This window comes from Hemitrygon akajei, chromosome 9, assembly GCF_048418815.1.
Source record: "Hemitrygon akajei chromosome 9, sHemAka1.3, whole genome shotgun sequence".
Taxonomy (NCBI): domain Eukaryota; kingdom Metazoa; phylum Chordata; class Chondrichthyes; order Myliobatiformes; family Dasyatidae; genus Hemitrygon; species Hemitrygon akajei.
The window spans coordinates 35,710,685-35,728,774 of NC_133132.1; the positions used below are offsets into that span (position 1 = coordinate 35,710,685).

General features: G+C 42.1%; 1 protein-coding gene across 1 annotated transcript in view; it reads right to left on the reverse strand.

Moving 5' to 3' along the window:
* Positions 1-8,206: 8,206 nt before the first annotated feature.
* The window catches only part of LOC140733009 (G-protein coupled receptor family C group 6 member A-like), a 35,648-nt gene continuing 25,764 nt past the window's right edge, over positions 8,207-18,090 (reverse strand). Inside the window, exons 6-7 of the mRNA XM_073055772.1 lie at positions 15,714-15,834; positions 8,207-14,968 (exon numbers count right to left, since the gene is read on the reverse strand). Coding sequence (XP_072911873.1) covers positions 13,938-14,968; positions 15,714-15,834 — 1,152 coding nt within the window. The 3' untranslated portion in view covers positions 8,207-13,937. The remainder of the gene's footprint in view (positions 14,969-15,713; positions 15,835-18,090) is intronic.

Here is an 18,090-nt window from a genome sequence, read left to right on the forward strand (position 1 = left end):
TTAGTAGCCTTTGATGTGTTTGTACATCCTTCCTGTAAACCATGTGGGTTTCCTCCAGGTGCTCCGGTTTCCTTCCACAGTCCAGACATGTAGAGGTTAGTAGGTTAATTTTCGTTGTAAGTTGTTTTGTAATTAGGCTAGCTTTAAGACCATAAGAGATAGAAGCAGTTTTAGGCCATTTGGCTCATTGAATCTGCTCTGCCATTTCAGCATAGCTGATCCAATTTCCCTCTCAACCTCATTTTCCTGCCTTTGCCCCGTAACCTTTGACACTCTGACTAATCAAGAATCTATTAACCTCCACTTTAAATATACTCAGTGGATTGGTCTTCACAGCCATCGATGGCAATGAATTCCACAGATTCACCACCCTCTGATTAAAGAAATTCCTCCTCATCTCCATTCTAAATGGATGTCCCTCTTTTCTGAGGCTGTGTCCTCTGGGCCTAGACTCACCCACAAAAGAAACATTCTCTCCACATCCACTCTGTCGAGGCATTTCAACGTTCAATATGTTTCAATGAGGTCCCCCCTCATTCTTTTAAATTTCAGCAAGTTCAGGCCCAGAGAGCCATCAAAAGCTCCTGATATGATAACCCTTTCATTCCCTGAATCATTCTTGTGAACCCCCTCTGAACCCTCTTCAATGTCAGCACATCCTTTCTTAGATACGGGGCCCAAACCTGTTCACAATACTCCAAGTGAGGCCTCACCAGTGCTTTGTAAAGCCTCAACATTACATCCTTGTTCTTATATTCCAGCCTTCTCAAAATGAATGCTAACATCACCCGAGCCTTCCTCACCACCGACTGAAACTGTAAGCTGACCTTTAGGGAATCCGACACAGAGACTTCCAAGACCCTTTATATCTCAGATTTTTGAATTTTCTGCCCGTTTAGAAAATAGTCTATGCTTTTGTTCCTTCTACCAAAGTGCATGACCATACACTTCCTGACACTGTACTCCATCTGCCACTTCTTTGCCCATTCTCCTAATCTGTCAAACGTACTTCTGCAGCCACCCTGCTCCCACAACACCATCTGCCCTCTACTTATCTTCATATCATCCACAAGCTTGGCCCCAAAGCTATCAATTCTGTCTTCCAAATCATTGACACATAAAGGATCCCACGCCAACCACTGCAGACACAGGTTTGATCGGGAACGAGAGGAAGTGTGACTCAAGTTTGGTAAGCGTGCATTAAAAAGCAGCACTTCACAGGAGTTTTGGCATGCGAACAGTGGCCAGTCAGAGACCGTGATTCATTAACAAGTGCAAATTAAAATAAGGCACGGGCAGGCAGAACAGCCATTGTTGGAGTGAACAGCGCTAGAGCGGGCAGTTTGAAGGGAGGCTTGAGTGAGAGAAGGTGAAGAGCTGTAGGTAGATTTTTTTTCCAGTTTATTTATTGTCTACTTCTTTATATCTGCACAGTTAGAGCAGCAGGGATGCCCGGCAGGCATGGTAGTTAAGTGCTCCTCTTGCGGGACGTGGGAAGAGAGGGAGACCTACGTTGTCCTTCACCTGCAAGATGAGCACCCAGCTGCAGCTTCTAATTCTCCGTGTTAAGGAGATGGAGCTGGAACTGGATAAACTCTGGATCATTGGGAAGGCTGATGGGGTGATGGACTTATAGAGAGGTAATTACATCCAAGGTGCAGGACACAGGAAACTGGGTGACACTCAGTAGTGTGAAAGACATTGAACAGACAGTGCAGAGTACCCCAGTGGCCATCCTTTTGGGTACTGTTGGGGTGGGGGATGACCTAGCAGGGAAAGCCACGGCAATCTGGTCTTTGGCACTGGGTCTAACTCTGTGGCTCAGAAGGGAAGTGGGAAGATGAGGAGTGCTGTGGCAATAGGGGATTTGTTAGTTAGGGGAACACAGAGGTGCTTCTGTGGACGAGAATCATATTGTCTCCCAGGTTCCTGGGTCCAGGACTTGTCAGACTGAATCCTCAGTATTCCTAAATGGGAGGGTACGCAGCCAGAGGTCATGGTCTATGTATGTACTAATGACATGGGGAGGATGAGTGACAAGATTCTGCAAAGTGAGTTCAGGGAGCTAGGTGGTAAGTTAATGGACAGGACTGTCGGGGTTGTGATCTCAGGATTGCTACCTGTGCCAAGTGTTAATGAGGATAGAAATAAGAAGATTATACAGTTTAGCATGTGGCTAAGATGTTGGTGTGGGAGAGAGGGCATTAAACTTTTGGATCATAGCATTCTTTGGCAAGGAAGGTGGGAGCTGTTCAGAAGAGACAGTTTGCTCCTGAACTGGAGGGGAACTAATACCTTGGTAGCAAGGTTTGCTAGTACGACACGGGAGGTGGGGTGTTTGTTTAAAATAGAGTTGCGGGGGATGGGATGCAAACCAGAGTAGCAGAACAGTTAGTGGAGAGGTTCTGGAGACAGATATTGTTAAGATCTCAGACAAATTCAGGAAGCCAGTGGTTGAGCATGGTGGAACTAAGGTTCTGAGATGTATCTATTTCAATGCAAGAAGTATTGTAGGAAAGGCAGGTGAGCTCAGGGCATGGATCAATACATGGAATTATGATATTGTAGCCATTAGTGAGACTTGGTTGCAGGAGGGGCAGGACTGGCAGCTCAGTATTCCGGAGTTCCGATGTTTTAGTCGTGATAGAGTGGGAGAGATGAAGGGGAGAGGGGAGTCAGGGACAATGTCACAGCAGTGATCAATCAGTTTAGACTGGAGAACTTGTCTAGTGAAGCTTTAGGGGTGGAACTGAGGAATAAGAAAGGTATGAGCACTTTAAAGAGGCTATATTACAGACCACCCAGCAGTCTGCAGGACTTAGAGGAACAAATTTGTAGAGAGTTCACAGACTGTTGCAAGAAACGTGTGGCGTTAGCAAGTGATTTTAATTTTCAACATATTGACTGGGACTTCCATACTGTAAAAGGACTAGATGGGATAGCGTTTGTCAAGTGTGTTCATGAATGTTTCCTGAATCAATACATAGAAGTTCTAATGAGTGTGCGATACTAGATCTCCTTTAGATAATGAGACAGGGACAGGTGACAGAAATTTGTGTAGGGGAACACTTTGCATCTTGTGATCATAATACCGTTAGTTTCAAAGTAATTATGGAAGAGGATAGGTCTGGTCCTCAGGTTGAGATTCTCAATTGGAGAGAGGCCATTTTTGACGGTATCAGGAAGGATCCGGCAAGTGTGGACTGGGACGGGCTGTTTTCTGGCAAAAGTGTACTTGGTAAGTGGGAGGCCTTCAGAAGTTAAAATTTTGAGAGCACAAAGCTTGTATATGCCTTTCAGAATAAAAGGCAAGGATAATAGGTTTAGGAAACCTTGTTTTTTGAGAGATACTGAGGACATGGTTAAGAAAAAAAAGAGGTGCATAGCAGGTATAGGCAGGTAGGAATAAATGGGGTGCTTTTGGAGTACAGGAAATGCAAGAGAACACTTAAAAAGAAATCAGGAAGGCTAAAAGAAAACATGAGGTTGCCTTAGCAGACAAGATGAAGGAGAATCGTAAAGGATTCTACAGATATGTTACGAGCAGAAGGATTGCAGGGAACAAAATTGGTCCTGCGGAAGATCAGAGTGGAGTGTGGAGCCAAAAAGAGATGGGAGAGATCTTAAATACATGTGTTGCATCTATATTTACTCAGGAGATGGTCACGATGTCTATAAATGTGATGCAATACAGCAGCGAGGTCATGAAAAGAGGAGGAGGTGTTTGCTATCTTGAGGAAATTGAGGGTGGATAAACCCCGGGGCCTGACAAAGTGTTCCCTCAGACCCTGTGGGAGACAAGTACAGAAACTGCAGGAGCCCTAGTTATTGAAAGCTATTCTCAGAGAGCAGAGATATGAGAATTTGGGTAGACAGGGATTAATTAGCATTAAGTCAGCTTGGTGGGTTCGCTCTAACCAATCTCACGGAGATTTTCGAGGATGTTATCAGGAATGATGTTGAAGGCAAAGTGGTGGATGTTGTCTACGTGAACTTAAGCAAGGCTTTTGACTAGGTCCCACATGGGAGGTTGGTCAAGAAGATTCAGCCATTTGGCTTTCAAGATGAGATAGTAAATTGGATTAGGCACTGGCTTTGTGTGTGAAGTCTGAGAGTGGTTGTAGATGGTTGCCTCTTTGATTGGAGGCCTTTGACTAGTGGAGTGCTGCGGGGATCGGTGCTGGGTCCATTGCTGTTGTCATCGATGTCCAGCAGTCTGTCTGATACTGTGGTCAACTGGATCAGCAAATTTGCAGATGACATCAAGATTGGACGTGTAGTGGACAGTGAGAAAGACTATCAAGTATCATAGTGGGATCTGGGCCGGCTGGAAAAATGGGCTGAAAAACGGCAGATGGAATTTAATGCAGACAAGTGTGAAGTGTTGCACTTTGGGAGGAGCGACCAGGGTAGGTCTTACACAGTGAGTGGTAGAGCACTAGGGAGTGTGGTACAACTAAGGTATCTGGGAATACAGATCCATAATTTACTGAAAGAGGCATCATGGGTAGAAAGGGTCATAAGGAAAGCTTTTGGCACATTAGCCTTCAAAGATCAAAGTATTGAAAACAGCAGTTGGGATGTTATATTAAAGTTCAATAAAATGTCAGTGAGGCCTAATTTGGAGTATTATATGCAGTTCTGGTCATCTACCTACAGGAAAGATGTAAGTTAGTTTGAAAGAGTACAGAGAAAATTTACAAGGATGTTGCTGGGACTGGAGGAGCTGAGTTATAAGAAAGATTGAACAGTTTAAAACTTAGAAGAGGGGAGATTTTATAGGTACAAAAATTATGAGGGGTATAGCTAGGGTAAATGCAAGCAGGCTTTTTCCACTGAGGTTGGGTGAGACTAGAACTAGAGGTCATGGGTTAAGGGTGAAAGGTGAAATTTTTAAAGGGAACATGAGGGGAAACTTCTTCACTCAGTGGGTGGTGAGAGTGTGGAATAAATTGCCAGCACATGTGCTGGAAGTGATTTTGATTTCAACATTTAAGCGAAGTTTGGATAGGTACATGGACGGGATGGGTATGGAAGGCCAGGGTCCAGTTGCAGGTGGATGGGACTAGGCAGTTTAAATGTTTTGGCATGGATTAGATGGGCCAAATGGCCTGTTTCTGTATTGTAAATTTCTGTGACCCTATGACCCTAATGCCACTAGTCACTGACAGCCAACCAAAAAAGGCTCTCTTTATTCCCACTTGTTGCCTCCTGCCTATCAACCAATCCTTTACCCATGCTAGTAATACCATGGGCTCTTATCTTGTAAAGCAGCCTCATGTGTAGCATCTTGTCAAAAGCCTTATGAAAATCCACGTACACAACATCCACTGATAATCCTTCACCTCTCCTGATTGTTATTTCCTCAAAGAATTCCAACAAATTTATCAAGCAATATTTTCCTTTAAGGACATTATGTTGACTTAGGCTTATTTTATCATGTGCCTCCAAGTACCCTGAGACCTCATCCTTAACAAGCAAGTCCAGCATCTTCCCAACCACTGAGGGAAGGCTAACTGGGCTATAACTTCCTTTCTTCTACCTCCCTCCTGTCATGACATTGCAATTTTCCAGTTGTCCAGAACCATTCCAGATCTAGTGATTCTTGAAAGATCATTACTAATGCCTTCACAAATTCTTCAGCAGCACTTTCAGAACCCTGGAGTGTAGTCCATCTGGCCCAGGTGACTGATCTACCTTCAGAGCTTTCAACTTTCTAAGCACCTTCTTGCTAATAATAACAATTGCACTTACTCCTGCCCCCAACGTTCTCAAACTTTGGGCATACTGCCAAGACCGATACAAAATGCTTACTTAGTTCATATGCATTTCCTTGTCCCCAATTACTACCTCTCCAGTATCATCTTATAACTTCTCTCACCTCTCTTACTTTGTTTATATGAAAATACTTTTGGTATCCTCTTTGATATTATTGGCCAACTTATTTTTCTCTTTCATCTTTTCTCTCATTACCTTCTTTGCCTTCTGTTGGTTTTTAAAATCTTCCCAATCCTCTTACTTTCCACAAATGTTTAACTTTTTCAGTTATGTTGTTTCAACTTCCCTTATCAGCCACGGTTGTGTTATCCTGCCTTTAGAATACTTCTTTGGGTTGTATCTATCTTGCACCATCCAAGTTTTTCCCAGAAACTCCAGTCATTGCTGTTCTGCCTTCACCTCTGCTCGTGCCCTCTTCCAAGCAACTTTGGCCAGTTCCTCTCTAATGCCTCCATAATTCCCTTTACTTCACTGTAATGCAGATGCATCAAACTTTAGCTTCTCCCTCTCAAATTGCAGGGTGCAGCCTATCATATTATGATCACTGGCTCCTGAGTGTTCCTTTCCTTAAGATTCCTAATCAAATCTGGTTAGCTGCTCTAAAAAAACAATCTCATAGGTTTTTGTACAAATTCTCTCTGAATGGCCTAGAGTCATCAGGAATGCCTCTGCAGCTTTCAAGTTTGCCACTTCCCAAATCTTTGTTACCTCCACGAAGACCAGGGTACTTTGAAAAATGCTGTAACATCTGCACTTCCACCTTCCTTTACAACATGTGATGCACGTCATCAACACCAGGCAATATCATCCTATGTGTCCAGTGCCCCTTGTGTTACCTTAACAATATTGGTGAAACCTAACATAGATTGGGGAACTGCTTTGCTCTCCCTGCCACAACAGGTGCGATTTCTTATCTCTACTTTCCTTTCCCATTCTCACCTGTCATGTATGCCTTCTGCTACTTCCATGATGAGGCCACTCCCTGGTTGGAAGAGCAACACGTCATAGTGAGTCACATCTCCTCCAAGCTGATGCATGAACATTGTTTTATCTAACTTCCGGTAATATCTCCCCTTTCCCTCTTCTCTCTTTTTCCATTCCCCATTCTGGCTCCCTTCCTATCCCTTCTCTTCTCTCCACCTGCCCATCATCTCCTTCTGGTGATGGCTCTTCCTTTCTTTCCTCCCATGGTCCACTCTCTTCTCCTATCAGACCTCTTCTTCGGTCTTTTACCTCTTCCACCTTCACCTCCTAGCTTCTCATTTCATCCCTCTCCCTCCACACACCCACCTTCCCCTCACCTGGTCTCACCTATCACCTGTCAGCTTCCGCTGCCCCACCTTCTTATTCTGGCTTCTGTCCCTTTGTCTCCAGTCATGATGAAGTGCCTCAGCCCAGAACCTCAACTATTTATTCCTTTCCATATGTACTGCCTGACCTGTTGAGTTCCACCAGCACTTTGTGTGTGCTTTTGTGTCTGTTTAGTTGACCTTTGGAGTATACACATCTTATCAATTTTCACCCCATTGGCTTGCTCTTCTATTTCTGCCTCTATCCGCATTTTGTCAGCAAACTCGCTTTCGGAAAAATCGGTGCAAAAAAAAAACCTCCCTGTGTACTGGGGAATGACCGATGAGCCAGTTGACCTTTGATAAAATGTAATCTTCTAAATATTAAGTTTCAAAGTTTTTTAAGGGATGCAGGAATTGCAATGCATCTGGTTGCAAATCCCTACATAGGATTGTGGGAACTGCTGCGAGGATTACTGGGATGTCTCTTCCTCCCGTTGGAGATGGTTGTCAAGAGCCCTGTGCACACAGGGTCCTTAGCATTGTCAAGGATCTACCACATCTGCCCAACAATCTCTTTGATTCCTACCATCAGGCAGGAGGTACGGTAGCATTCGGACAGGAACTGTTAGGATGGGAAATTGCTTCTTCCCCAGGCTATAAGACTACTGAACTCCCTGCCACCTTTCAGATCATATCATGCATGAAGCACCAGTTGCAATATATGATTGACTTTTTAACTTGTTTGGTTTTTGCATCTTATTATTTTCTATTATTTTATTTAGAGATACAGTGGGGTGTAGCACCTACCAGCCCTTCGAGCCATGCTGCCCAGCAACCCCCGATTTAACCCTCGTCTAATCATGGGACAACTTGCAATGACCCAACTAACCCACCAACTGGTACATCTTTGGACTGTGGAAGGAAACCGGAGCACTTGGAGAACACATCCCACGGGGAGGATGTACAGATTCCTTATGGACGATGTTGGAACTGAACTCCGAAATGCGACACCCCGAGGTGTAATTGCGTTGCATTGACTGCTGAGCTACCGTGGCATATTAATAAGTTTGTTAATTTATGCACGGTAATATTACTTTAAGTTCAAAGTTCAAAATACATTTATTATCAAAGTAGGTATAGTATGTACAACCTTGAAATTCATCTTACAGGCGGCCACAAAAGCAAAGAAACCCAGTAAAACCCATTAAAAAAAGACAGTCAAACACCCAATGTGTGAAAAAAGAGCAAATTGGGCAGGCAATAAGAAGTAAACAAAAAGCACTTAGACTGTGAGTCTATAGCTATGAAACCAGTTCGTCAGTGCAGACATCCCAGCAGCCTGTTCGTTACAGGTCACAGCCTCAGCTCAGCGTAGAGATGAGTAAACATCATGTTATGTATGTGAGCTATTTGTACTGTGCTCTGCAACTTGGTCTGGAGGAATGTTGTTTCATATGGCGGTACACATGGTGGCTGAATGACAATAAACAGAACTTGAACTTGAGTTTGTCTAGGATTTACTAAAAAGTAAAGCAGTATACATGTTACAATACAACAGTGCAGTTATAACATTAAAGCTGATACTATAATACAATCTGACAAATGCTAAAGTGAATAAATTCAGAGACAATCACTTTAAAATGCTTCGTGATTACTGAAAATCAAAAGAGAGAGAGTAGTATGCTGGAACAAGCACAGAAAATGGGGAAAACAAACTGCAGGTCATAAGACCATAATTTTTAAGAAAGACATTGAAGCAGAATTAAGCCATTCAGCCCATCGAGCTTGCTCTGACATTTGATCACGGCTGATCTATTTCCCTCTCAACTCCATTCACCTGCTGTCTGCCATAACCTTTCACTCCAACTTGCGAAGAATCTATCAACCTCCGCCTTAAATATACCCAATGACTTGGCCCCACAGACGTCTGTGGGAATGAATTCCATAGATTCACCAAATTCTGGCCAAAGAAATTCCTCCTCATCTCCATTTTAAATGGATGTTCCTCTTTTCTGAGGTTGTGTCCTCTGGTCCTAAACACCCCCACCATAAGAAACATCAACTCCGCATCCACTCTGTCTAGGCCTATCAGCATTCGATAGGTTCAATGAGGTCCCTCCTCATTCTTCTAAATTCCAGCAAGTACCAGCCCAGAGCCATCACATGTCGTCAAAGTCTTCAAATCCCCAAATCATTTTTGTGAACCCTTTGAACACTTTCCAACGTCAGCACATCCTTTCTTAGATAAGAGGCCCAAAACTGCTCGCAATGTTCCAAGTGGGGCCTCAACAGTGCCTTATAAAGCCTGAGAATTATATCCTTGCTTTAATGTTCCAGTCCTCTTGAAATGAATGCTAACATTGCATTTGTTTTCCACACCGTCAACTCAACCTTCAAGTTACTGTTATTCCTTCTACCAAAATGCACGGCCATTCACTTCCCGACACTGCCACTGCTTTGCCCATTCTCCTAATCTGTCGAAGTCCATCTGCAGCCTCCTTGCTTCCTCAAAACTACCTACCCCTCCACTATCTTCATATCATCTGCAATAAAGTCATCAATCCTGTCATTCAAATCATTGACATACAACATAAAAGGGAAGTGGTCCCAAGACTGACCCTTGCGGAACACAACCAGTCACCAGCAGCCAATCAGGAAAAGCTCCTTTTATTCCCACTCTTCACCTCCTGCCAATTAGCCAATACTCTATCCCCTTTCCTGTAATACCATCTCGTTAGGCAGCCCTACGTGCGGCAGTTTGTCAAAGGTTTTTTTGAACATCCAAGTACACAACATTCACCGATTCTCCTTTGTCAGTCCTGTTTATTACTTCTGAAAGAAGTTTCAACAAATTTGTCAGGCAAGATTTTTCATGAAGAAAATTATGCTGCCTTTGGCCTACTTTATCCAGTGCCTCCAAGTATCCCAAATCTCATCCTTGGCGATCTACTCCACCATCTTCCCAACCACTGAGGTCAGGCTAGCAAGCTTATGATTTCCTTCATTCTGCCTCCCTCCCTTCTGGAAGTCAGGCAGCAAACACATAGGAAGAGAAACAGAGTTAACGTTTCAGGTTGGAAAGGCTTAATCAGGATTTCATCAGTTATGACGCAGCTGTCTGGCAGCAAATGTTTACATAGAATCAGCCTGGACTTGTGATAACTCTCTCCAGTCTCAAAATGCCATATTTGCTTTAGCCAGAATATGGTGAATCTGTGGAATTCGTTGCCACAGACAGCTGTAGAATATACTTAAAGCAGAGGTCGACAAATTAGTCAGGGCATCAAAGGTTACAGGGAGAAGGCAGGAGAATGGGATTGTGAGGGATAGTAAATCAGCCAAGAGTGAATGGCAGAGGAGACTTGATGGGCTGAATGACTTAAATCTGCTCCTATGCCTTATGGGTTTTATGGAAATATTTGTTACAATGACTAATCCTCTTGTTGCCTTTTAGAACTAGTCATATTTTTAAGAGGAAAGAAGCAGATAAATATTGTTTCCCATTGCCTTGATCCTGTAATGGTAGGATATTAAATAGAGACGGATTGCAAGAACACATGGAAAACACATTATCAGGACAAGATTTCAGTATATTTAGTCAATAATTAACATTATTCAATAGACTGATTTATCTTTAACGGAAGTATCGTATGGATTTCTGAATGGAAAATGAACCCATGTATATTACATCACTAGTTTTGTTTCTGTTATTTGCACGAATGAGTTTATTTAATTTATACAGTATATATATTTCTTACAGTAGTTCATAGTATTTTTATTGATAGGTATTGCAATGTACAGCTGCAGCAAAACAATGAATCTTAATGACAAATGCCAGTGATATTACATCTGATTCTGATTCTGGAGTCCAGATACATCCAGCAAGGGGGAAACGAGCGACAAGACGCTCATGAACAAAGAACACGATCACACCAGGTTGCAATTATGAAACCTTGGAAGCAGATTGATGGGTGCTTGGGCAGCGGAAGCTGCACTGTTCCAGCAGACACTGGGGCAAAGGGAATTTAAAGAAAGAATATTCAAAAGAAAAAAGGGAGATGCTTCCACTACAGCATATGCAATTCATAAATACAACGATATTTTTCTCAACATGAGAATTTCATTGTACTAGATATTCCAGATGAAATTCATCTCACAAAGAAGCTAAAGTAAATGTATATAACTAATCACAATCACATAGTGAGTTAATTATATATAAATTACTGCACAGACCAAAGAGTTTCCATATTCATATTGGAGCCAAGGGAACATTAGTAACCACAATGTCAAACATGCTCTACAACATACTGAGATTTTTCATTCACTGTCACTTGATGGAAACCCAGACTAAGCCATTTTGCTAGGGTGGGAAATTTATTCTGATCTGGCGGGATTTGCCGTTACACTGGATTTAATGAGATGTGAGATTCCAGCACACAGTTGCACCAGAACTCTTGATGAAAATGTTAACACGGATTTGTGCTAACTTAAGAAAAATAAAGATTCTAATTTGGCTTCTTTATATGTTTGGTAACAATTATTGCATAACTCTTAAAGAATATATAACATTCTATAAAAATTACTCAACTTTTTGCTTCTTCCCCTCTGTCATTAGACTTCATTGGAAAATGAAGCCATATACCTCGCTATTTGTGCTACTTATTGAATTCAACTTTATATTTATCGTAATTTATAGCTTTTATTACCCATGTATTGAAATATACTGCTGCCACAAAACAACAAATTTTACAACATATGCCAGCGATATTAAACCTGATTCTGATTAGCTGAAAACTTAACCTTACATTCCGAAATATCTAAGTAACCTCTGCATTAAAGTTTTTCAAGGTTGACTCTTCCTTCATCATTTGAAGAAGAAAGTCCCAGTGGCATCTGAAGCTTGAGAAGAAAAAATATTGCCTGATCTTGATCATTTGTGGATGTTTCATTGTTTTTAATCAGTGCCCCCTGTTTTAGATTCTCTTGGAAGAGAAAACATCCTCACCACTTCCCCTCAAGATGAAGTGACCCCTCATTCCTCTAAAGTCCAGCATATACTCCAAACTAGCCTTTCCACTCTTTCTGCATAGAACAATTTACCTTTTTCAGGTACGTCCAGGAAACTTATTTGAACTGCCAAGAAGGAATGCTAAACAGTATTAACAAAAGCAATATTAATTGAACTAACTTAATAAGCAATTCTCTAATATGACTGGGCTACATGTATAAAGAACATATTGTACATTATTAAGAAAATCATCCATTGTCAGATTTCATTTTTCTGTACACCAATTGTGAGGGAACTTCAGACTCTGCTGCTGAATTTCCAATAATCAAGGCTTTCTCAATATATTCTCAGAAAGTATTTGAAATATAGGAATGGAAATGTAACAATCACATCCCATTTTTATTACAACAGCAAATGTTATGGTATGAACGCAAAGAAGTTTATTGGTTGTATTTTAATTTTTGTGACATATTGATAATTAGGGCAAGGGAGTTCGATAGTGCGCAGAAAGCTGATTTCTGACATTTTTTTCTACCTGATCACCACATTAACAGTTCATTTCTAGGCTTCCTGACCATCAGGCGCAAGTGAAAATGTTGATATTCTGTACAATTTCAATTCCACTATTTAAAAAAAAGCATTAAGCAACTGATTTGATGGACTCTGAAGAAGGGAATTAGTATACCTTCTGTTATTCTGAGTAATAACCATTTTCCTATTCTTTATTTTTCTACCTTTCAAGCTGGTAATTATGCATCTTGTGAATTTTGTGAAGGGTTACATCTATTACAACACACACAAAATGCTAGAGGAATTCAACTGGTCAGGCAGCATCTGTAGAGAGGAATAAACTGTCAATGTTCTGAAGCTCAGCCCAAAAGGTCGACTGTATATTTCCCTCCATAAATGTTGGCTGACCTGCTGTGGGTTTCTAGCATCTGCAGAATCAGCTGTGTGTATGAATTCCAACTATCATTCTCAAATTGTAGCATAGAGTCAATCTAAAAGGGACTGAGATGGATGGTCTCACTGAAAACTATTTTGAAAGGAGATAATATACATTATTTAACATTAAGGCTTTAGCGAACTTGTTTAAATGTCTTTATTTCATATGATTTTATCAAATGGGGGTGTTAAGCAAAGTCATTTCAATAATTTCAAGTTACTGGCCATTGTCTGAACTTAGTCCATCTGGGATCTTCTGTAATGTGGTCATGGGGAGCTCTGTTATGTGACCATAAGGGTGGATTTGCACCTCATATCCCTGAATTTGCTATTACTCCTTTTAGAGAGTAGTAAATACATTAATTTACAGATGCTGTAGCATATAAACAAAAGGGTTAATGTATGAGAAGCATTTTATAGCTCTGGGCCTGTACTTTCTGGAGTTCAGAAGAATGAGGGCAGATCTCATTGAAATCTATCAAATATTGAGAAGACTAGATAGAGAGGATGTGGAAAAGATGTTTCCTATCGTGGAGGAGTCTCAGACGAGAGGGCAGAGCCTGAGCATAGAAGGATGTCCCTTTAGAACAGAGATGAAGGGGAACTTCTTGAGCCAGAGGGTCACGAAGCTGTGGAATTCATGACGCAGATGGCTATGAAAGCCAAGTCATTGGGTAAATTTAAAGTGGAGATGGATAGTTTCTTGATTAGGGCTACTGGGAGAAGACAGGAGAATGGGATTAAGAGGGATAAGAAATCAGTCATGATGGAATGACAGAGCAGATCCCGTCGGCCAAACGGCTTAACTCTGCTCCTATGTCTTATGGTTTAGATCAAAACCTTAATACAGGCAGAGCCTCATCTTCATTAAGAGCGAGTGGCCTTCCCTCCCACGCTCAGGGGCGGGAATAAGTTCACATCTTGTTTTCTATCGTCGCAGAAATCTGAAAGACCTGGCTATGCATGGGTGGTGGAGATTCTGGCGCAGACCAAAAGGATTCAGTTACCGCTGCGTTTTGTGCCGGGCTGCCCTGACACTCTCGCTCGTTGTGCTCCCGCAGGTTTTTCCTGTACTTTTCGGGAGTGTTTTGGTCTTTCTTGAAACAGATGAAGTAGCACTTCGGGAAGAAGTGGCAGCACAAGATGCCGTAGTTTGAAGCTAAAATTGCAACCACTTCGACGGCCGGGAGATATTTGTCTTCGGTGTTGACGTGCACAGGAACAAAAGAGATCCACACAATTAAGTAGATAAGCATGCTGAATGTGATGAACCGAGCCTCGTTATAAATATCTGGGAGCTTTCTCCCCATAAAAGCAGCCAGAAAGCAAAGAAATGCAAGAAGGGCTATATAACCCAACATAACACCAAATGCTACATTGGAGCCTTCATCACATTTTGGTAAGATGATTTTAGGTATATTATGATTTATTGTAAAATAGGGCCCTTTCACTAACAACCAAACTGTACAAATAATGACTTGTATTAGAGTACAAGTTACTAGGATTACTAAGGGCTTATACATTTTTTTCATCTGATGATGAATGAGGGGATCAAAATTAAATGCCAGGATGATCCTGAAGGATTTGATCAGGATCCAAGAGACGCAGATAGTAAAGCTTATTCCAAAGAGTGGTTGTCTAATCTTACAGTGCAAATCTGACGGCTTGCCAACAAAAAATCCAGTGCTTACGAAACAGAGGAACAGCGAGAAAAGAATGACAAAACAGAAATAGCCTCCAGAACTCTTTACCGCCGGTGTGTTCAAATTCAGTGCAAATATTACTAAAATTACAATTATTAACACAATCCCCAAAGAAGCGAACACTACAAGGACAATTGCAAACCCATCATCCCAGTTGAAGAATTCAATGGTCTTGTTATTGCACTTGGAACTTCCAGCTTCAGACCACTGTCCATCCAAGCATTTTAAACAGTCGTTCATGTCTGTGGTGAAAGAGAGATGTCCCTTGTTAGGCTCCAGATTTACAAACATGGCATAGAACAGGACAGTACCATAACAGGCCCTTCAGCCCACAGTGCTGTGCTGTACTAATTAATGTTCAAATACATATTAAATGCCATTACAAAGGAGGCACGATAGCGATTATATTAGGAGCTTGAGGAGATTTGATATGTCACCAAAGACTCTAGCAGTTTTCTATGGATGTACCATGGAGAGCATTCTAACTGGTTTCATCGCCACCTGGTACGGCGGCAGGAACTTGCGACTTTAACCAGCTCCATCATGGGCTCGAGCCTCCCCACCACCAAGGATACCTTCAAAAGGGGAGGCCTCAGAAAGGCAGCGTCCATCATTGAAGACCCCCATCGCCCAGAACATGCCCTCTTCTCATTGATACAATCAAGGAGGAGGCACAGGAGCCTGAAGACACACACTTCAAGTTTCAGGGAGAGCTTTCTCCCCTCCACCATCAGATTTCTGAATGGGCACGGAATCCATGCATCCATTTTTGCACTATTTATTTAATTTATATATAATCTACACATGCACACATATGCATATACACACTCATTGGATATATATAAATTACAATAATATGCATGTATCATATTGCAATTGATACTTTATATATTGCACTGTACTACTGCCACTGTGCATTTCATGACATATTATATGCCAGTGATATTCAACCTGCTCCTGATTCTGATAATGATTGCAAATGCTTACCCCAGCCTGCAGAATGATATCCCTCCGCACACGGCACACAGTCATAACAGCAGGTATGTAAGGAGTATGCATTCTTCCTTTCCCCAGGACTACACGAGCGGGAGCAATTGGAAAACACATCCTGGTGGAATGATTTAAGGTTAAAGGTTAGCTTTATTTCTGACATACGCATCAAAACATCAAAACGTACAGTGAAGTCTGCCGTTCTGCGGAAAAGGCCAGCACGGTCTGAGATGTACTGGGGGGCAGCCCGCAAGTCTCGACAAGCTCCCAACACCAAAATAGCATGCCCACAACTCACTAATAAATGATTAATAAGTAAGTAGCTGTAAGGTAAATGACAATAAATGATTTGTTCACCAAAACATTGAATGAATTTCTGCAATTGGAACCTCACTGCACGTCCAGGCAATTGGTTTAATGGCACTTCCTAAATATTTCAACCGTACATCTACTTTTGAAATTGTTTTGCAAATAAAGGCATGGAGTGATAGATCGAGTGGACAGCCTCAGACATTTTCACAGGGTAGAAGTGACTAATACCATGGGGAACAATTTTAAAGTAATTGGAGGAGAATATAAAGAGGTGATATAAAGGGGTCAGAGGTGAGCATGTGGAATGCCTTGCCAGGGCTGCTGGTGGAGACAAACCTGTAGATGCACAAGTGAAATTTAAGAGGGACTTAGAAAGGCATGTGGATGAAAGTAAAATGGAGGGCTATGTGGGAGGAAAGGGTTAGATTGATCTTGGAGTAGGTTAAAGGGACAACACAACATTGTGGGCCGAAGGGCCTGCACTGTGCTGCAATGTTCCATGTTCTACGCTTTATAATTCAGTCAAAGATGCTTTGTCACATCATGGCCCACAGAGGGAAAATTATCCATGAAGCTGTTACATGGTACATTTAAATAATAATCAAGACACAGAAGACTGCAGATGCTGGTATCTGCAGCAGGACAGAGACTGCAAGAGGAACTCGGGCAGTTCACTGTGAGGAAAGAAATTGTTAATATTTTGGGTGAAACCCTGCATCTGGCCTGAGAAGGTTCAGATTTAGATGCATTTGTCACATGTACATTTACACAGGCAGTGCAAAATGTCATTTGCGTCAATAACCAACATATGCTTGGTGCAGCCCACTAGTGTTGCCACACACATTGAAAGGGTCTACCAGGGGTGTCAAACTCATTTTAGGTCACGGGCCGGATTGAGCAAAATGCAGCTTCATGCGGGCCGAATCAGTCGGACGCGTGCGAACGCAGCTTTCGTTGCCTCCGTTTTTTCAGCCTGCTCTCATGTGTCTCAGTCTCTGCTATAACTACAAAGTGTTTCACTTTACAAATTCCGTTTCTTATGAAGAAGACTGCCGAATAAACACTAAAAACCCTGAAAACCTGGTACCTGAATAAACTCAGCATTAGCCATATCATACGCCATAGGCGCTTCGATTACTGGGGCCAGCTTTAATAGTAATTAGATATTATCTCGCGGGCCAAAGATAATTCCACCGCGGGCCGGATTTGGCCCGCGGGCCTTGAGTTTGACATATATGGACAGAGTAGATATGGAGAGGATGTTTCCCATAGTGGGAGAGTCGAGGACCAGAGGGCACAGCCTCAGAATGGAAAGACATCCCTTTAGAAGAGGGTTGAGCAGGGATTTCTTCAGCCAGAGGGTGTCGAATCTGTGGCTGGGGAGGCTAATTTGTTGGGTATGATTAAAGCTGATGTTGATAGGTTCTTGATTAGTAAGGGTGTCAAAGGTTACGGGGAGAAGGCAGGAGAATAGGGTTGAGAGGGTTAATAAATCAGCCATGGTGGAATGGTGGAGCAGACTTTGGGTCAAATGACCAAATTCTGTCCCTATGTCTGATCGTGTTATGGTCTTATGCCCACACGTTTCAGCAGAATGCAGGGTTTTGATGCAAAATACTGAAAAATCCTTTCCTCACACTGATTCTGCCTGTTTTGCTGAGTTCCTCCAGCAGATTGCGTTCAGATCACACTTGTTTGGCACGGAGTGGTCGGGGGAAGCTCGATATCCATGTGAAGTAACTCACTACATTGAATTGGAGACTTGCCAGATTGACACATTACAGATATGAGTATGACTGAGTCATCAGATCCCCATTTATCTGCTTAATCTACCTGCAAAACAATCTGCTGTGCTTGGCATCCATCATTAAGGACCCCCATAACCCAGGACATGCCCTCTTCTCATTGCCACCATCAAGGAAGAGATACGGGAGCCTGAAGTCATACACTCAACATTTCAGGAACAACTTTTTCCCCACTACCATCAGACCTCTGAAAGGACACTGAAACCATGAACACTACCTCACTATTTTCTTTTCTCTCCTTTTGCACCACTAATTAT